Source organism: Alosa sapidissima, chromosome 3, assembly GCF_018492685.1.
Source record: "Alosa sapidissima isolate fAloSap1 chromosome 3, fAloSap1.pri, whole genome shotgun sequence".
Classification (NCBI taxonomy): domain Eukaryota; kingdom Metazoa; phylum Chordata; class Actinopteri; order Clupeiformes; family Clupeidae; genus Alosa; species Alosa sapidissima.
This window is the reverse complement of record NC_055959.1, coordinates 2,059,580-2,076,439: the sequence shown is the minus strand read 5'-3', so window position 1 is coordinate 2,076,439 and position 16,860 is coordinate 2,059,580. Positions and strand designations below refer to the sequence as shown.

At 44.3% G+C, this 16,860-nt stretch overlaps 1 protein-coding gene across 3 annotated transcripts; it reads right to left on the bottom strand.

Moving 5' to 3' along the window:
* Positions 1 to 722: 722 nt before the first annotated feature.
* ndel1b (nudE neurodevelopment protein 1-like 1b) lies at positions 723 to 13,582 on the bottom strand. 3 transcript variants are annotated; one of them, XM_042087366.1, is made up of 9 exons: positions 13,439 to 13,582; positions 10,154 to 10,250; positions 6,885 to 7,038; positions 5,663 to 5,811; positions 4,807 to 4,943; positions 4,301 to 4,474; positions 1,956 to 2,056; positions 1,698 to 1,840; positions 723 to 1,365 (listed from the first exon to the last, which is right to left on the bottom strand). In XM_042087366.1, exons 2-9 carry the CDS (start codon positions 10,237 to 10,239, stop codon positions 1,275 to 1,277), a joined length of 1,035 nt encoding a protein of 344 aa, XP_041943300.1. In that variant the 5' UTR covers positions 10,240 to 10,250; positions 13,439 to 13,582; the 3' UTR covers positions 723 to 1,274. The 3 variants fall into 3 exon arrangements, with proteins under 3 accessions (XP_041943300.1, XP_041943302.1, XP_041943301.1); XM_042087368.1 differs by lacking the exon at positions 13,439 to 13,582 and adding an exon at positions 12,078 to 12,305; XM_042087367.1 differs by lacking the exon at positions 13,439 to 13,582 and adding an exon at positions 10,481 to 10,616.
* Between the last annotated feature and the right edge of the window lie 3,278 nt (positions 13,583 to 16,860).

The window sequence follows — 16,860 nt, the reverse complement described above, 5'->3', positions numbered from 1 at the left end:
AAGGAAGCAAAAAACAATAAATAAAAACCACACCCTGACTTAAGTGCTCCTTAACTCCAAAGGCTGGTGGGTAAGGGGGCGACAAACCAGGAGAGACAGCACCATGGTGTAAATCCAAATGGAAAAACTGGAAAGAGCAGAATGAACTGCTCGACAAAATTAACATGTTCAAACAGAGGCACGTGGAGGGGTGAGACTCTTTCACGTCAGAAAGACATTCACTCGGCAAAACGCAAAGTTATTCTTTTTCTAAACAGAACCAGCTCTATGATTTAGTTTGACCTAAAAAAAAAGAAAAAAGAAAAGCAGAACGTGCCCTCGTTGATAACAGTACTTGACGTGTCACAAGATGACTGCAAACCTCACCACATGCAACGCCCTGGATTACTCACTCCTGTTCAGATGATAGTGGTGCACAAGACGGTGATGACCATAAACCGATAATGCTGACAGAGTGTGTGCTGTTTGGTGCAGGTGATTATTCCAGGCTGTTAAACGTCAGGAGGTCTTTCGGCCATACTTCAGCTAGACCATCTGCTCCAAAAACTCTTGCTTGCTCTCTTTGGACAACTGCTGCTCAGAGACAACCTGGCTGTGCTAGCAGCTGTCCTGTGTCATTTCAGTCACTTGTGTGGCTGTGAGGAGGGTCCATCACATACCACACACACACACACACACACACACACACACACTCTTTGCATTGAAAAGCATACAGTATAATGAACTTCAAAAGAAAAAAAAAAATCCCTTTTTCTGACAAATTTTAAATACATTTCTTTTATCTGTGTAACACATTCAAATGCCAAAAAAGAAAACAAAATGCAGCTGTTGCAGTCCAAGCCGAAGACCTTTGTCACGTGGAGTTGGTTTGTGCGAGAGGAGCCGCCAGCTGCTGAAAGTCCACTTGAGCTGTGGTGAAGCCAGCCACACATTCACTTGCACATTCACATGTTACACCTGACATGAACCTGCCAGGCAAACATTGGGAACGCCATCTGCTTCCAACACACACACGCTCACAAACATATCACACCGCAGTGCTGCACAGTCCTTGCTGCATTCTTTCTCCACACACACACACACACACACAAACGCGCACACACACACACACTTACTGGCCATGATCAGTTTCATTTTAAGCACACACAAGCTCTCTCGACCATCGCCCTCTCTCTCTCATGTCTTTATCCACAACACCAATTTTGCACTCTTTCATGAGTCCTCTCCGTGCTCTGTTCATCTGCTATGGAAGGGGGAGGGGCTTGATGGGTCTCTCACACACTGAGGGGCAGCATGCCGGGCGGAGACACCGTCCGTGGGGGGGCCATGGTCGTCAGGGAGCTGGGGTCCAAACCGTTCATGGTCCTAAACAGAGATCACAGTGGACAAACACACATCAAACAATGACTCAGCAAAATGCCCCAGCGTGCTGACTAATACAGTGTTACTTTATGGCGAGGTAGGGGACACGGAAACACAGAGGTACAGTGGTCTTCATTGGGATCCTACAAGTCTGTTGTTGTAGACGTCATCATGGCATCACAAGAAAGGCTATTATGTTCCCCACATCACAGAAGAGGCCCTTACATTACGTATATGACATCACGGGAGAGGCCCTTACATTATGTTTGTCACATCACAAGTGAGACCCTTACGTTACATATGATATCTCGTCAAATCACAGGAGAGGCCCTTACGTTTTGTCGAAGTACGTTGTGTGCAGTGAATGCGAGAACTTGGTAGCGTTGCTGTTGATCAGATTCCCATTTCCTGTGTAGTTTTTCCTCGCCGTCTGGTCCTTGGCAAAGTTCCGACAGGCGGCTAGTTTGGACTCCAATGCCTGCAGATAACCACATTCAGTTCAGTGAATGTTGTGACAGAATGTTGTGGCCAGACAAAGTCTCTCAGAAGCCCTGGCAAAAGATTCAGTGAAGTACCAATCTGGCCCATCTTACCCCGACTTTTCGTAAGAGGTCTCCAACGATGTTGAGAGCTGAGATTCTGGCAGAGGGGGTCAGGGCTGAGTTTCCATTTGTCAAGTTCCCATTGGTCAACACTAATGAGAAAGGGAGAGAGAGAGCAGGACTGAGAAGGGCTCATTCTGGACAAAGACGTAAGACATAAGATAGAACAGAGGTTAAAAGAGAAACTCCGACTGTGTGTGTGTGTGTCTGTGTGTGTGCGGCAAGCATGTGCACAAGAGAGGGTGTGAACGAGAGTTTGTATTGGTGCCTATGTGAAAGACACCAATCCAATCCACTTTATTTATATAGCACATTTTAAACAAACACAAGGTTCCCAAAGTGCTGTACAGCAAGATAAGAAACACACAAGACACCACAGAAGCACAATAATAGGATAATGTATTAAAATTAAAAGAGATAAAAACTAACTAAAATAAATGTAAAAAAATAAAAGTAAAAGACATTAAAAACTAAAATAAAAGTAAAAAGAGATTAAAAAACAACTCAAATTCAATAAAATATACTGCCCACATAACACATCTACATACCATCAACACACTACCTGGGGTTAAAAGCCAGAGAAAAGAGGTGAGTTTTAAGATGAGACAGTGAAGGGGCCTGTCTGATGTGAAGGGGCAGATTGTTCCATAGTTTTGGAGCTGCAACGGCAAAAGCTCGTTCCCCTTTAGATTTTAGCCTGGCTCTGGGCTCTGTCAGGAGCAGCTGGTCAGCTGACCTGAGAGAGCGGCTGGGAGTGTATGGGTGGAGCAGCTCAGAAAGGTAAGGTGGGGCAAGGCCATGCAAGGCTTTAAAAGCAAATAAGAGTTTTAAAATGAATTCTAAAATGGAGAGGCAACCAGTGGAGTGAAGCTAAAATAGGTGAGATGTGCTCATACTTTCGTATGCTAGTTAAAAGACGGGCAGCAGCATTTTGTACCAGTTGCAGACGAGCAACGGAGGACCCGCTAACCCCCATAGAAAGTGCATTGCAGTAATCCAGCCGGGTCACAAAGGCATAGATTACTGTTTCAAAGTGCTGTTTTTGAAGGACTGGTTTAATTTTTGCCAGCTGTCTTAACTGGAAAAAGCTTGATTTTACCACAGATTTAATCTGGCTGTCAAATTTAAGGTCAGAGTCCACTTTTACCCCCAAATTTGTCATGATTGGCTTGTGGTACTGTGCTAACAAACCCAGATCAACCAGGGGGGTCACAGAAGTGCCACCAAAAATTAAAATTTAAAAAGTTAAGAGACATCCAGGCTTTATGTCATGTAGGCACTCTAGCAATGGCTTAATACTGTAGGCATCTGACTTTTTAAGAGGGACATAAATCTGTGTGCCATCCGCATAGCAATGAAAAGAAATGCAGTGTTTCCTGAGAATTGAACCAAGGGGGAGAAGATAGAGAGAAAAAAGAGGGCCAAGCACAGAGCCTTGTGGTACCCCATATGAGAGGGGGACAGTGGAAGACACAGAGTCACCAACACTAACACAGAAGGTTCGAGGTGACAGGTAGGACCTGAACCATTCCAGAGCTGTGCCACTGATGCCCACCCACTGCTCCAAATGGGCAATCAGGATTTCATGGTCCACTGTATCAAAAGCAACAGTCAGATCAAGCAGTACAAGGACAACGCAGTGACCAGAGTCAGTAGCTAAAAAGATGTAATTAAAAACTCTTAAAAGCGCTGATTCTGTGCTGTGCAATTTTTTAAAGCCAGATTGGAAGATCTCAATAATATTTTGCTCATTTAAAAAGTCCATGAGCTGGGAATACACAATCTTTTCTAAGATTTTAGACAGAAATGGCAATTTGGATATCGGCCTGAAGTTTGCCAAAACAGTAGAATCCAGCGCAGGTTTTTTTTAACAACGGCATGTTTAAAATTACCAGGAACCACTCCAGAGGTCAGACAGCTATTGATAACTGCAGTAAATGATGGTCCAACAGTCTGAAAAACCTCCTTAAGTCGGGGAGGGACATTATCAACTGACGAGCCTGAGGGCTTCAAATGACCAACAATATCCTGCACAAAGGCCAAGGTCACAGGCTGAAATGAGTCAAAAACAGCAGAGAAGGGGACAGACACTGAAGGGACAATGGCAGGTGGTGAAATAAGTGCTCTGGCAAATGTGACTTTATCAATAAAAAAGTGAAGAAAGTTTTCACACACAGCCGGGGAGGCCTCAATTCCAACAGTCTGTGGTGCATTTAAAACAGTTAATAACACCAGTATAGAAAGAGCAACAGAAGAAAAGAAAGAAATGAAGTGAGTTTGTGTGTTTATGTGAGGGAAAGAAAGAAAGAGACAGAGAGAGAGAGCGCATATGGTACCTTTCTGCGTGATGAAGGGGTGCTCAATGTTCTTCCCAACTGGGGTGGCTGGTAGGGACAGGGAGGCCTGCACTGCTGTGTCCATCTTATCAATGTCCAGCGTGGGCGAGCTGGGAGCGGACATGCGCGTGGTGTCAGTCGTCCTCTCCCGAACAGCCAGCTCCTGTCTCAGGTCTGCAGGGAACAGGGGAGGGACTCAACAATGTTGACCAATACTTCTGTATTCCAAGCAATATGTGTGTGTAGCTCAACTAGAGGTTGCTGCAAGGGGTTCCTGACATCGATACGATGAGTTCAATACCAAATGGAGCACACACATTATGCATCACTTCTGATGAAAGCGTCTACTAAACGGATAACCGTAAATGTATACGAGTACATTACATAATGTAATGTATGTATAGGAGTACTGAGAGGCACCTCACCAGAGGGCATCATAAAACTACAATCCCCAGGAAGAACTGAGGGGGGGAGTGAGGAGACAGAGCTTTCTGGTCAGTAAGTACCTCTGGCCTCGTCCTTCAGCCTCTGCACGGACACCAGCAGCGACTCCTTCTCGTCCAGTTCGCTCTCCAGGAAGGCGTTCCTCTCGATGGCCTGGTTCAGCCGCTGCTCAAAGTCCTCTAGGGACACGATGGTGGCCCTGAGAGAGAACACAAGACAGCACGTCAGGACACACACACACACACACACACACACACACACGGACACACACACACACACGGACATGGACAAACAGACGCACGCGCAAAAAGCCCAGGGTACACACAGTCCTGTGGGAGGGGCAGATTTCTTTGTTCTGAATGCGTCACCACCACTCAACAGCTAATAATGATGAGAGCTGAATACAGTAAGCCGCAACTTATGAGTTATGTCTGATTAATAACACCCAGTGTTCACGCATAGTCATCCAGATCAATGGGACGTTACGTGACTTACTGCATAGTTGTGTGGCTAACTCACAGAACTCCTGTAGTAGAAATAGCTCCCCTGAATCTTCATGTTTAGGTGTACATATTACGTAAGGGATAATGTATAGAACGCCGGTCATTATTGGGAAAATAAGTCCCGACAGGGCGAACCGGACCCCGACGCGCAGCGGAAAATGTTTTGTACTAATGTTATGTGTCCCACTTTCAGGGGTTTTCAGCACAACAGCCATGACCCATACAGAAATCCTGTGTTGTGGACTAACTCTTAGAGGCCTGTGACTAAGCACAGTATGTATCATGTGTGACTGCTGACTACCTTTAGATGCTGTACGTATAAATGGGCCGCTGCTGACTACCTTTAGATGCTGTACGTATAAATGGGGGCTGCGGCCTACCTTTAGATGCTGTACGTATATAAATGTGTGCGCACCTCTTGGCCCTCTCCAGGTCATCATTGGCCTGCTCCAGCTCCCTGACGTATTTGTGCAGCTGCTCCTTGATGCCGCGTGTCTGTACCAGGTCGTCCTCCAGCATGGAGATCTGCTTGTAGCTCTGGGCATACTGCTGCTCCAGTTTCTCCTGCAGGCAGATAGGCAAGAGGGAGAGAGAAAGAGAGAGGAAGAGAGAGAGAGAGAGAAAAAAAAATCATTTATCCTGATGCATTCCTTCTCTACTGGGACAGAGCTGACAGGTGCATGGAAGGACAAGGAGGAGAGGACGAGGATGAACAGGCTAGGGGTGGCCCATCCCTGCTTCCCTCAGACAAGTTAAACTACTTTCCCTTTCCCTCGTTAGCTCAGAGCACTCCTCTCCTTCCCAGCCACTCCTGCATGCTCTGGGGACAAGAGGGGCACTGTGACCCATATCCTCCCCTAATAAGATCAAGATCAAACACAGGTGTGTTCCTACAGCCTCTGCACGCCAGCGAAGCTGTAAGCACCATGTCCGCTACCTGGTTTACTTTCCTCTGGCTCGATCTGCCTGATGCAGTGAGGAAGAGACAGCGTGTCCTCATGAGATCGTTACACTGTACACATACAGCATGTGTGTGCCAGGGAACCGTGTTTACTCACAGCGGCTCCTGACAAGAGTGGGCTCACATCAGTTTAGGCTTATTTTAACTGTCTTGATCCTGCCATCCAATTATAGAGCAGTGAAGGATTAGTCTTAGGAGGTGTGTGCATACACTCTCTCCCTCTCACTCAGACACACTCACATGGCAATCATCCAAACGTTGGGATTGGATTGGATTGGGTCAGGTCCCAATTACCAGTGATCTGATTTGCCTGACCAACAGTGACTACACAGTGGTGCCTCAGGGAATTCCGAGGATTCATTCATAGAATTCAACAACAGAAGGTGAGGACAAAAACAGAGCAGGTGTGGAGGACAGGGTAGGTCACAGGGGCAAAGGGTAGAGTAAAGGGGCAACGCTAGACACTAGCTCCCAATATAAACTTTGGTTTGATTTAGTACTTGTTTTTTTTTTTTTTTTTACATCAGGGCTGTTTGTCTTCTTGGGGTACAGTGTGTACAGTTCTGTAACCCTAAGATACAACCCACCCAATCCACCCCGGGCTAAGAGCGTCTGCTTCCTTGACTTCCAGCAGACACTGGTCAAATGGACCTTCTCCAGGTGAAAGCTTCCTTACCTTCAGGGACTCCACTTCATTCTTGAGCCTCTGGTTCTCAGCCTGCAGGTCGCGGATGCGGTGCTCGGCCTGACCCAGCTGGGCCTCCAGCTCGGCCTCCAGCTCCCGGCTGCCCTCCTGGAACTCCAGCAGCTCCTCCTGGGCGTCATGGCAACTGCAGTGGCCAAAGGAGAGGAGAGAGGACGGGGGTCAGAAGTGGGTTGAGGAGGAGGAGCGGGTGTCTGTCCGGGGCCATTCATTCACTTCATAATCTAGTGGCTGCATTGCTTTAGCCATCTGCCAACAGAACGCCCCCCCCCCCCCCCTATGACTTTCTTTTCATGTATTATTCAGTTCAGCGTGACAAGACTCATCCTAGAGAAGCTGGCATCTGCTCCCGGTGGAGATAATGACTTACAGACACAGAGGCCCAGTTCAGTAATGTAATAAACTGCAAGAGCGGCAGGCACGCAGGCAGTGTGGCAGGACAGGAATACAACTCAGATCATTAAATCACAGGGAGGGAGGGAGGGACCCTCACATGCCTCATTTCTGAAGTCAGGTCATTAAATCAAAGAGAGAGCGAGAGAGAGAGCAGGAGTGAAAGAAAGAGAGAGGGATGGAGGGAGAGAGAAAAAGAGAGATGGAGGGAGAGAGGGAACGAGAGTGAAAGAAAGAGCCCATCTACAAGTCCAGGTCATAAAATGAGAGTGTGAGAGTGACAGAGCAAAAAAAGGAGAGCGAGACAGTCTAGTCTCTCTCAAGTGCTGTATAGCCGCGGTGGCTCTAGCTGGGAAGGCAGCGCTTGTGCTTCACTTTAAGTGTACACAGAGCGCTAGTCAGCACGTCTGGTCACAAAGCAGCGTCTGGGCTAATTATAAAAAGAGCTGAAGCAGAGTCGTGCTGGACAGACACACGTGCTGGTGCAGATGGGTCTGGGGGTCATGTCCTGAATGACCCTTCCGAGGTCAGGGGTGAGAGGTCAGTGTTATAGGGTGTGGGAGCAACCAAGCAAGTGACGAGGCTACTTTTTGGGGTCGGTGTGTGCAGTGTTTTGAAGGTACGGCTGGCTGATCTCCCATTCCTGCTGGCAGCAGAGTGCCTTAAATAAAAAGGGCACAGTCACACTTAACTCTGCTGTTGCTGCGGCGACAGACACCAAGGCTGCCTCATCAGCACAAACTTAAATAACACCTCGACAGGAAAGTCCCGTCAGCTGGCACAAAGCACAGACCTTCTTCCAGGTCCCTCTTAATCTCTTCATATTGAAGGACTTAGGAGAAGAATTTAAGATAGTCCTTCATCAACGCCGTCCTTGCTAGTTTAGCAATTTCTGTGACCTTCAGAAGACACACACTGTGCATGTTAAATGATTCATTATAAACTAGCCTGGTTCATATGAGATGTGGCGCACTGTTTCTCACTGAGCAGTTACAATCAAGCTCAGTGGGAAAGAGAGAAAATGTTCCCTTCTCACGTTTGTGGTGTCTGAAAAAGGTTACAGAAGTTGCAGACTGCAGTGTAATTTCCCTGGTCCATTTGCCTCAACAGGAAATTCTTGGGATTCTAAGCGCTTCCCGTGTGTCCACCGGAGCTTGGCGGGGTCTCCTGACACGCTGTCTGACTCAACTCAAGCATTAGCTGCACATGTAGACTTGTGTTTCTAGGAAGTGTATGAGTTTATGTGTGTCAGAGAGAGAAAAAGAGAAAGAAAGAAAGAAAGAAAGAAAGAAAGGAGGAACTTAAGAAAAATGAAAGAAAGAAAGAAAGAAAAAAAAAAACAAGGAAAAGAGAGACAGAGACTTGTGTTGTGTGCTTTTTGGTTTATATAACCTTGTTTTGTGTCCTTTTTGATCATTTATTGTTAATACAAATGTATGCTTTGACTGTTTTGGCAATGTTGTACACTGCACATTGAGGCAGGGGGGTGAGAAAGAATATGTTTATGTGTGTATGTGTGTCAGCGTGTGTGAGCGTGTACATGTGTATGTGTGAGCACATAAAATATGTGTTGGAACAACTGGGCCATGAGACAGAGCCAACCAGCACACTGCCAGCACTCTCCCCAGCAGCAGCAGCAGCAGCCACACCTGTATGGGCCCCCAGAGCTCAAGCGCCCGCTCCACTCCACAGCTGTTTCACACAGGGACAACCTCTACCCTGCAGCACTCAGTCCGCTCTCCTAATATGGTCACAGAGGAAACCACGAAAAAAAGAAAAAAAAAATGCTTTGCAGATAATAGACCGCAGACACTTCAAAACAACCACAATCAAGTGTGGTGTTGTAATAAAACACAGATGTTTTACTTTTGTGTGTACTAAAACAGCGGCAGTAATAAAACAAAGATTCCATCTGAGACGAGGCAAAGTACAGCGCAATCAAAACCTAATATCCCTCTGTTCAGCAAACGAATAGTGTAGAAACTCTCTGAGCACTTCAATGGGATGGACATTGACACTGGCGGCCAGTGTGTCCAGGTTATTATGTAACCCTGATGGTCTGAGACTGTTGGCAGCACATTGGCCGCGGCTCTGGGCTAAGCGCTTTACAGTAAGTCTGGTCACAGAGCCACTGTGTGTGTGTGTGTGTGTAAAGTACTTTACTCTACTCTCCCTCTCTCAAGCAGGTCTCTTTGTTCCTTAGGAGGCCTTTAAAACCTGAGCTTTTCAGACACATCCACCTCCGATAACCCCATTCAGCTGTCACGGCCGAGGCCGCACACAATAGTGAACCTTCCTGACAGAACGAGGCTGCTAATCCAGGTGCCGGTTGGGTATCGCTGGATTACGTGAAAGTGAAAATGTGCACGGTGGTGACTCAGGATCCAGACAATGCTAGGAAAAAAAGAAATCACAGGCTGGCGTCATGTGCAACATGCCCATGACGTCACAAGCCTTGTTTGTGTTTCATGTCCAGCTTTGTGAGCAGACAAAAAGCCTCTCCTTTATGCAAGCCACAGTATGAGCATGACTGCGTTCACGCTTGGATGAGCAGCTATGGGAACACAAGGCTGCCTGCCTGGAACCCTGAGGAAATAGCACGGGAGAAAATCTCCTCAGGAAAAGCTTTAGCTAGCAAACACAAAATAGGAGAAAACAACTCACTCGTAAAGGCTTCTAGACACAATCCTATTAACATTACCTAGAAACTATTTAGTGAGTAGTGCAGTGAATGGACTTGATAGATTTCCCATTCTTAGTACTGTTTTCAGTGTGATCTAAACACACATGCTACAGTATGTGATGCAGGCATTAGGAGTTGACTAAGAAGACTGAGAAGTGATACACACCTTTGCTTGTACTTTATGGACAGATTTTTCCAGTACTCAATTTCTTCATCTTTTGAGGAGAACTTGGGCATCATCTCTGTGTCCATGGTAGGAAGGCCTGTAGGAGATGAAAAGACATGAGAAACACATGGTCATGTTGAGCATCGACTCCAATCGAAGCAGATCCAGCCAAACAGTCATCCATGTCATCTTCCCACCCCCTCTGAGCTAACCCCCCCACCCCCCCCCCCCCCTTTTCTTCCCCGGCCAATGCCACCCCTAACACACTCACTCCTTACATCAAAGACAATCCACAAAGGATAAACACCCCTTTGCTTTAAAGCATACCAGAGACTACTACTCTGTGATCTCCAAGGAGGGTCCAACCAATGGTACTGTGGTTTCATCAAGCCTGTGGAATTTACAACAATTAACTTTGTTGTTGTAATTTGCACAGGGAGACCACAGAGACTGATTCTGCTTCATTGCTGCACGGTCTTTACAGGCTGTGTGAATTGAACTGTACTCATATTTTGATTTTAATATTATGATGCGACAATTATCCTCAGAGATTTTCCCCATAGACTGTATTAAGAACACTGAAACTATAGATTGTTTGAGTTGAATTCTATAAGGAACCAGGAAAATAATTCACTCCTCAAAAGGTTAATATCAAAGATCCTTGATTACTAGCTCCACTTTAACCCTCTCTGTTAATATCTTGATAAGCTGATGCTTAATATCACATTCATTTGCCCCTCCTGTCTGCCTCTGGTCCCCACCACAGGCTGAATCAATACACCTCATTAAAATTCTTGATTGCGAATTTGGGTGAATGTTTGCACAGTTCGTCTCTATTTGCCAGTGCCAAATTTCAGCTCAGGGCATTTGTACTACTGACACCCACTTTGTGGAAAGTACACACTCCTCCATCCCCACAAAAATGACCTGAGGAGCGGTCAGGTCCTCACCACGCGTCTGAGAGCTAAATCTTCCTCGATCTGACCAAATAGATGCTGTGCTGCTGTGGAGAGGGGAGAAAACGTATGTCCAACTTCTCCTGGAGCTCAATGAAGGCATATAAATATCCCTAATTAGCTGAGTGGCCTAATGCTCACTGGCACAGAGACCTGAACATGGCAAAGGTCCAACTCTGCCAGCCACCAACTTGTACATGAAACGAGGATCAGGGATGTTATATAATTTTAAGATAATCTCTCTCCAGTGAAGCAGAGGTGTTAATGATGGTGAGGCTTTTAAAAAAAAAAAAAAATATCACACCCAACAACAGGTGATAAGACCCATACAAGCTTCAGCTTGCCACTGCAACCGCCCATCTAGTCACGTTGATATGTGATGTTTCACTTCATGTCTAACCCCCAGTCTATGGTCTAACCTTATAAAGTTTAAGTATGTGAAAAGAGGGAACTGCCATTTCAAATTAGCAGCATTAGCACAAAGACAGCAACCATGTTATGTTATTCTCGCTAATGATGCAGGGCCAAGCAGTGGTGCCTACTTAAAATAGACACACAAAATGGAAAGAATTGGAAGGAAAAAACAGAGCGGCAGAAACAAGCAGAAGGATGAAGCATAGACTGTAAGGAGTTACGGGCTAGCTGCTGTTGCTAAGACAACACTGTTGATAAACACACCCATTACAGGGCAGGCAAGTCATTTCCTATGAATCCTGCCAAACAACGCAATTTAGGCAGTGCAATAGAACCTCTGCTGAATAAAAAAACTTCTTTCTTTAACCAAAGTGAGCTCTACAACATCTGGCAAAATGAATTCAGATTTCTCTTTCTCTCTTCTCTCACGCTCTCTCTCTTACACACACACACACATATATATACACACATGCACACACAGTAAACAAAAATATTGTAGTTGGCAATAACCCTGATACTGATTTTCACACCGATCTTACTAAGTGGCCACTCACTAGCATCATACTGATGGAGGCCGTCACTACCAGCTCTACTTTCTCTGACTCCAGTGACAGGTCCAGACTTCCTTCTGGTCCTCCAGCTGGTCCATATGGATGCCCGAGGGCTGGAATGCAAGCTCTGGGCTCACGTGGAGGGAAGTATGGCGTTTCCTGTCACTTTCACTAGCCAGTTCTGCCGTCACGCCGGCAGCAAGGACTACAGGCTTGCACACACAGTAGCCCTACAGCGAGGCTATACAACTATGCATTACAAAGTTTCTATGAAAACCAACACAAATCCATCCCTAGATGAAACACAGAGATGCTTACTGTTTGCACAATACAGAATTCTAGATGTCTCCTGTGCTAAAAAGTCCTGTCCTGGTCAGCCATTTTCATACCTGAACTGCATGACACTGTTGCTTTACAATGTTTGCCCCTGGATAATGAACAGAGTGCACACATCTACAAATAAAAGATTAAGCTATCCCTGTGTCTTTCAACATTGTTATGCATTTGTAAACATTTAGAATGCACATGTATGTTGTTAAAAATGAAAGTAGAATAAATGTTTCTATTATTTGGATGTGATATGACAATGTATCCACACAACATATATGGTTTAAGACGGCAGCGTAGCCAGTACCACTGACAGCTACGCTTGCATATATGCGCCCTTCAACAGGATAAACATGTGGGAGACCATACCTGACATACACTGTCAAAACAATCAACATACTCTGGTAGTTCCACAAAAATGTTTGTCATGCAATAGCACCACACATAATGACAATGACCTTTAAGAATTTGTTCAGCGACATTTTTTCAGAGAGTGTAACATCTGTAACAAAAATATTTATTTGGCAAACTTGGTTGGTGGAAGGGCCACCGCCACCTAAATGGTACATGATAAGAGGGCTACCGACCTCGCTTTACATACCCTGATGAACTTGATCATCATCTTCACTACGGTAATATGTTGCCATAACTAGAGCTTTGTAAGTTATCGCTGTAGTATTCATTGGCAAACAAGGTTAACATTACAGCTTAGCTGGCTGTCTTTCACTGCGCTACCGGCTAGCTTGTTATCTTTATAGTAAACAAACATAAGCTTAAACCTCATTAAGCAGAGTTAAATGAAAATAATTAGTATGCTTACCCTACAACAACCCCTACGAACACTTAGGATTTTACAAGATGTTGGTTTACTTGCACTGCATAACACATTATCGAAAAACAAACATGATCTGTAGCTAGCGAGCTAGCTAACGTTAACGTCATCATAAAAAATAAAATGTCTCTGAATTTCGTGTCGTAGCACTGGAAAACAAGCTGTCATCCGACATTAACCCAACAACAACAAACGATTAACATACCAATAGCAGATTGTTGGTGTGAACTTTCTTCTTATGTCTATTTTCATAAATTACAACCCCCGTTGCATCTTCCTTCGCTGACAGTACTAAACTAGCCGGCTGACTGCCTCGGGTGGATCTGAAAGCGAAGTGCCAACGCGTCTGATGTTAGAGTTAAACGTAGTTTCCGGTAAAAGCGCCATGACATCACCAATGACAACGTGCGAATTCCCGGCAAAATAGGAGCATTTTCGTGGATCAAAATTAGTAGGAAAGAAATGTAGACACCTGCTATGTTCTTTTACTTGTCTTTCTATGGAATAGACAATAGAGGGTCCAACAACCCAACCTAGTTAACTTTGCTCGGTATTTAGTCTAGTTTTGCCATATATAGTCAGGGGGCCTATATGGTTTCTGTGGGTTTGAAATGTTAATTTTTGGAGAGTGGTTGGACTGTCTTTAGAGTTCATTGAACATGGAGAAAAATTATGTCTCCATTTTTTTACCTGTTTCAACCCTATTTTTTTTAAATTGTATATTTCACTGTAATTAACACCATAAATTTCGCCTAAATCACTGGCTATGTTGAATAAAGTTCACAAAACAGTTATTTTCAACAGTATGATTGTATGTCAGTATTATGATTGTATGTCAAACAATTAGAGTTAAGATCAATAACCAATCAGTTTCACCAAATACACATATTCCATTGCTGAAAGATAGCAAAAACATAACAGAATCACAGATGAGACCTCGAACAACATTTAATTCATTTACATATACACAACATATTAGATCTCACCTCCACAATTTCCTCATCAAAATCTACAACTAGTCTACTAGATAGATCCTATTCCTACACACCTTCTTAAGACTGCTCTCCCCTTCCTGGATAATGTTTTACTCTAGATTATGTAAGGGATAATGCCCGACGAGGTGTCCATTATCAGAAATAAATGGACGACGCGGAGGTGTGAACTGTCCGACGCGAAGCGGAGGACGGTTGCTTCCGCGAAGTCCATTTATTTCTGATAATGGACGCATCGAAGACAGGTGTAGTATATCACTTTTTAAACAACACCCTTTTCAACCTAGACCATGGTATAACAATAATTCAATGCTATCAGGGCATGTACCGCAGTCGTTTAAGACATCTGTTATTAAGCCCCCCCTCAAAAAACCTAGCCTTGTATCAATACTGGTCCATCTGGACCTCAGCGCTGCCTTTGACACCATAGACCATGACATACTACTTAGGCTTGAAAATTTGATAGGCATCAGACTCAGCACTCGCTTGGTTTAGATCATACCTTCCTAACCGTCAACAATTTGTACAGGTCCATAATAAACCATCTACCCAGATTATGGTAAAATATGGAGTGCCTCAAGGCTCAGTACTGGGGCCCCTGTTGTTTAGCAGATGATACACAACTATACCTCTCCATAAAACCAGATGAATTAACCCTGTTAGCCAAACTTGACACATGTATAAGAGATATAAAGACATGGATGACGAATAATTTCCTGCTTTTGAACTCAGATAAAACAGAAGTCAAGGTTTTAGGTTCTAAAAAGATGAGGGATATCCTATCCACATCACAGGCTACATATAGTGATCTTCCACTGACCTCATCCACAAGTGTTAAAAACCTAGGAGTTATAATTGACCAGGACCTAGCACTAAATAATCACATAAAACAGATCACCAAAACTTCATTTTACCATTTAAGGAACATTTCAAAGATAAGAAGGTGCCCCAGCCAGTCGCGCCATTGCTGGGGCCCTTCACATGATTTCTAGTAGTGAATCTTAGCATGCTGCAGATGCTCACTGTTCCAGGTGGATTTGTAGCAGTTCCTGTGCCAAACTGCTTTGTCCTGTTGTAAAATAACTGCACTGTAACATTGTAATCGTTGGCTGATCTGTGATCACCAATCTCCATACTCTCTCATGGACAAAAACAAGAAATTTGGCATATGTCTCTAGTGATGGGTCATTCACCACATATCTGCCACTGGATACATAGCCCAAAATCGGTTTCTTTTAGAATATGTGTGCCATCACCTGACTAACAGAAAGACACACCTCAGAATATAACCTAACTAGACTGTGCCACCATGAACTATGAAAATGTGCTTGCTCAAATGTAGAAGGCTAGAAGGTCACTAATATCACCAACCATGAAGAACAGAGCACTATGTGCTTCAGGTTATTAGATATTCTAAATTCTATAACTGCCAGCTAAACAGTCAACTGTCACTGCTAGTGTCTCTCTTTCTCTTTCTCTCTCTTACACACACACACACACACTCACCTGTCTGTTTGTCTATCTGATCCTTTTACCCTTTCTTTTCTTCACACTTACATAGGCTACTGAAGGCCTTACAGATCTCAGCTGATACTAGCTATGTAAAAGTCTATTAAACTTGATTTAACAGAGATCTCTGCACTTTGTGCTCTGAATAGGTGTAGACAAGAACTGGCAGAGCAGGCTAGGCCTACACTCAAGCACACTAATAGGCATGAATTGATATTGAAGTATTATTTTTTTAAGCGGACAATTTCGAGAATTGTAGGCACAATTTCTTGTTAAAGAGATCAATTATCAGCCTAAAAATGTTTTATAATGTTGTATTGTTTATGTGGTCCACTTTTGCACACTACCTTGTAGAATATCTTTGCTTTTTGGCACCAAACCCTATGCTATAATACCAGCAATGTGAAGTTTATAGACAAAACACCTTTTCTGAATTTGACCTTTGATTTGGGTCCTTCAAAACCTTCAAAAAAATGGAGACATGTTTTTTTCTACTCTTAAGAACCCCTAGAACAAAGATATAATACTCTCCAAAAATTAACATGTGAATCCCACAAGCCCCCAAATTAGACACATAGCCCCCCCTACTATATATGGCAAACTATGTTATTGTGGGGGCACTGTGATGGCTCAGTGAATTAAAACCGATCAACCCTAAAGGCGGCTAGTACTTTATTCTAATTTGTAGAATACCAATTTATTCAAATAATCACGATAGTAGTCTAGAGTAGCGTATCTGTAGATCACCCAGAAACAGGGCAGACTCGTCAATCTAGGATTTGAATAGTCTCACACCTGATCTCACACAGATTTTCTCATTCAATAACTAGACGCAAAGTGGCAACTGCCGTTAAGTTGTTTTAAGTGAAGTAGCCCACTGTATTTCCTTTAGTCTTAATTACCCAGGTGGTGTGCTCATGCTGCGCTGCGCATATCTGACTGCTTCGGGTGGAGACAAGACAAGCAGTAGGCTACACTTCTGCTTAATGCCTGTTTGTAAGCCTACCCACATACGGATCTGACCCACACCATAGCCGTATATAGAGACGACCCACACAGCCCAATCATGCCATCTGCTGGTAGGAAGTAGGAGCATCCTTGGACTGATAAAGACTGAAACCTAGTT

Coding starts and splice junctions, on each gene's coding strand:
- ndel1b (XM_042087366.1), bottom strand. CDS start 10,239: ATGGACACAGAGATGATGCCCAAGTTCTCCTCAAAAGATGAAGAAATT. Junction 2,057..4,300: donor CCCCTTCATCACGCAGAAAG/GTACCATATGCG, acceptor CTTTCTCATTAG/TGTTGACCAATGGGAACTTG. Junction 1,366..1,697: donor ACAACGTACTTCGACAAAAC/GTAAGGGCCTCT, acceptor ATCTCTGTTTAG/GACCATGAACGGTTTGGACC.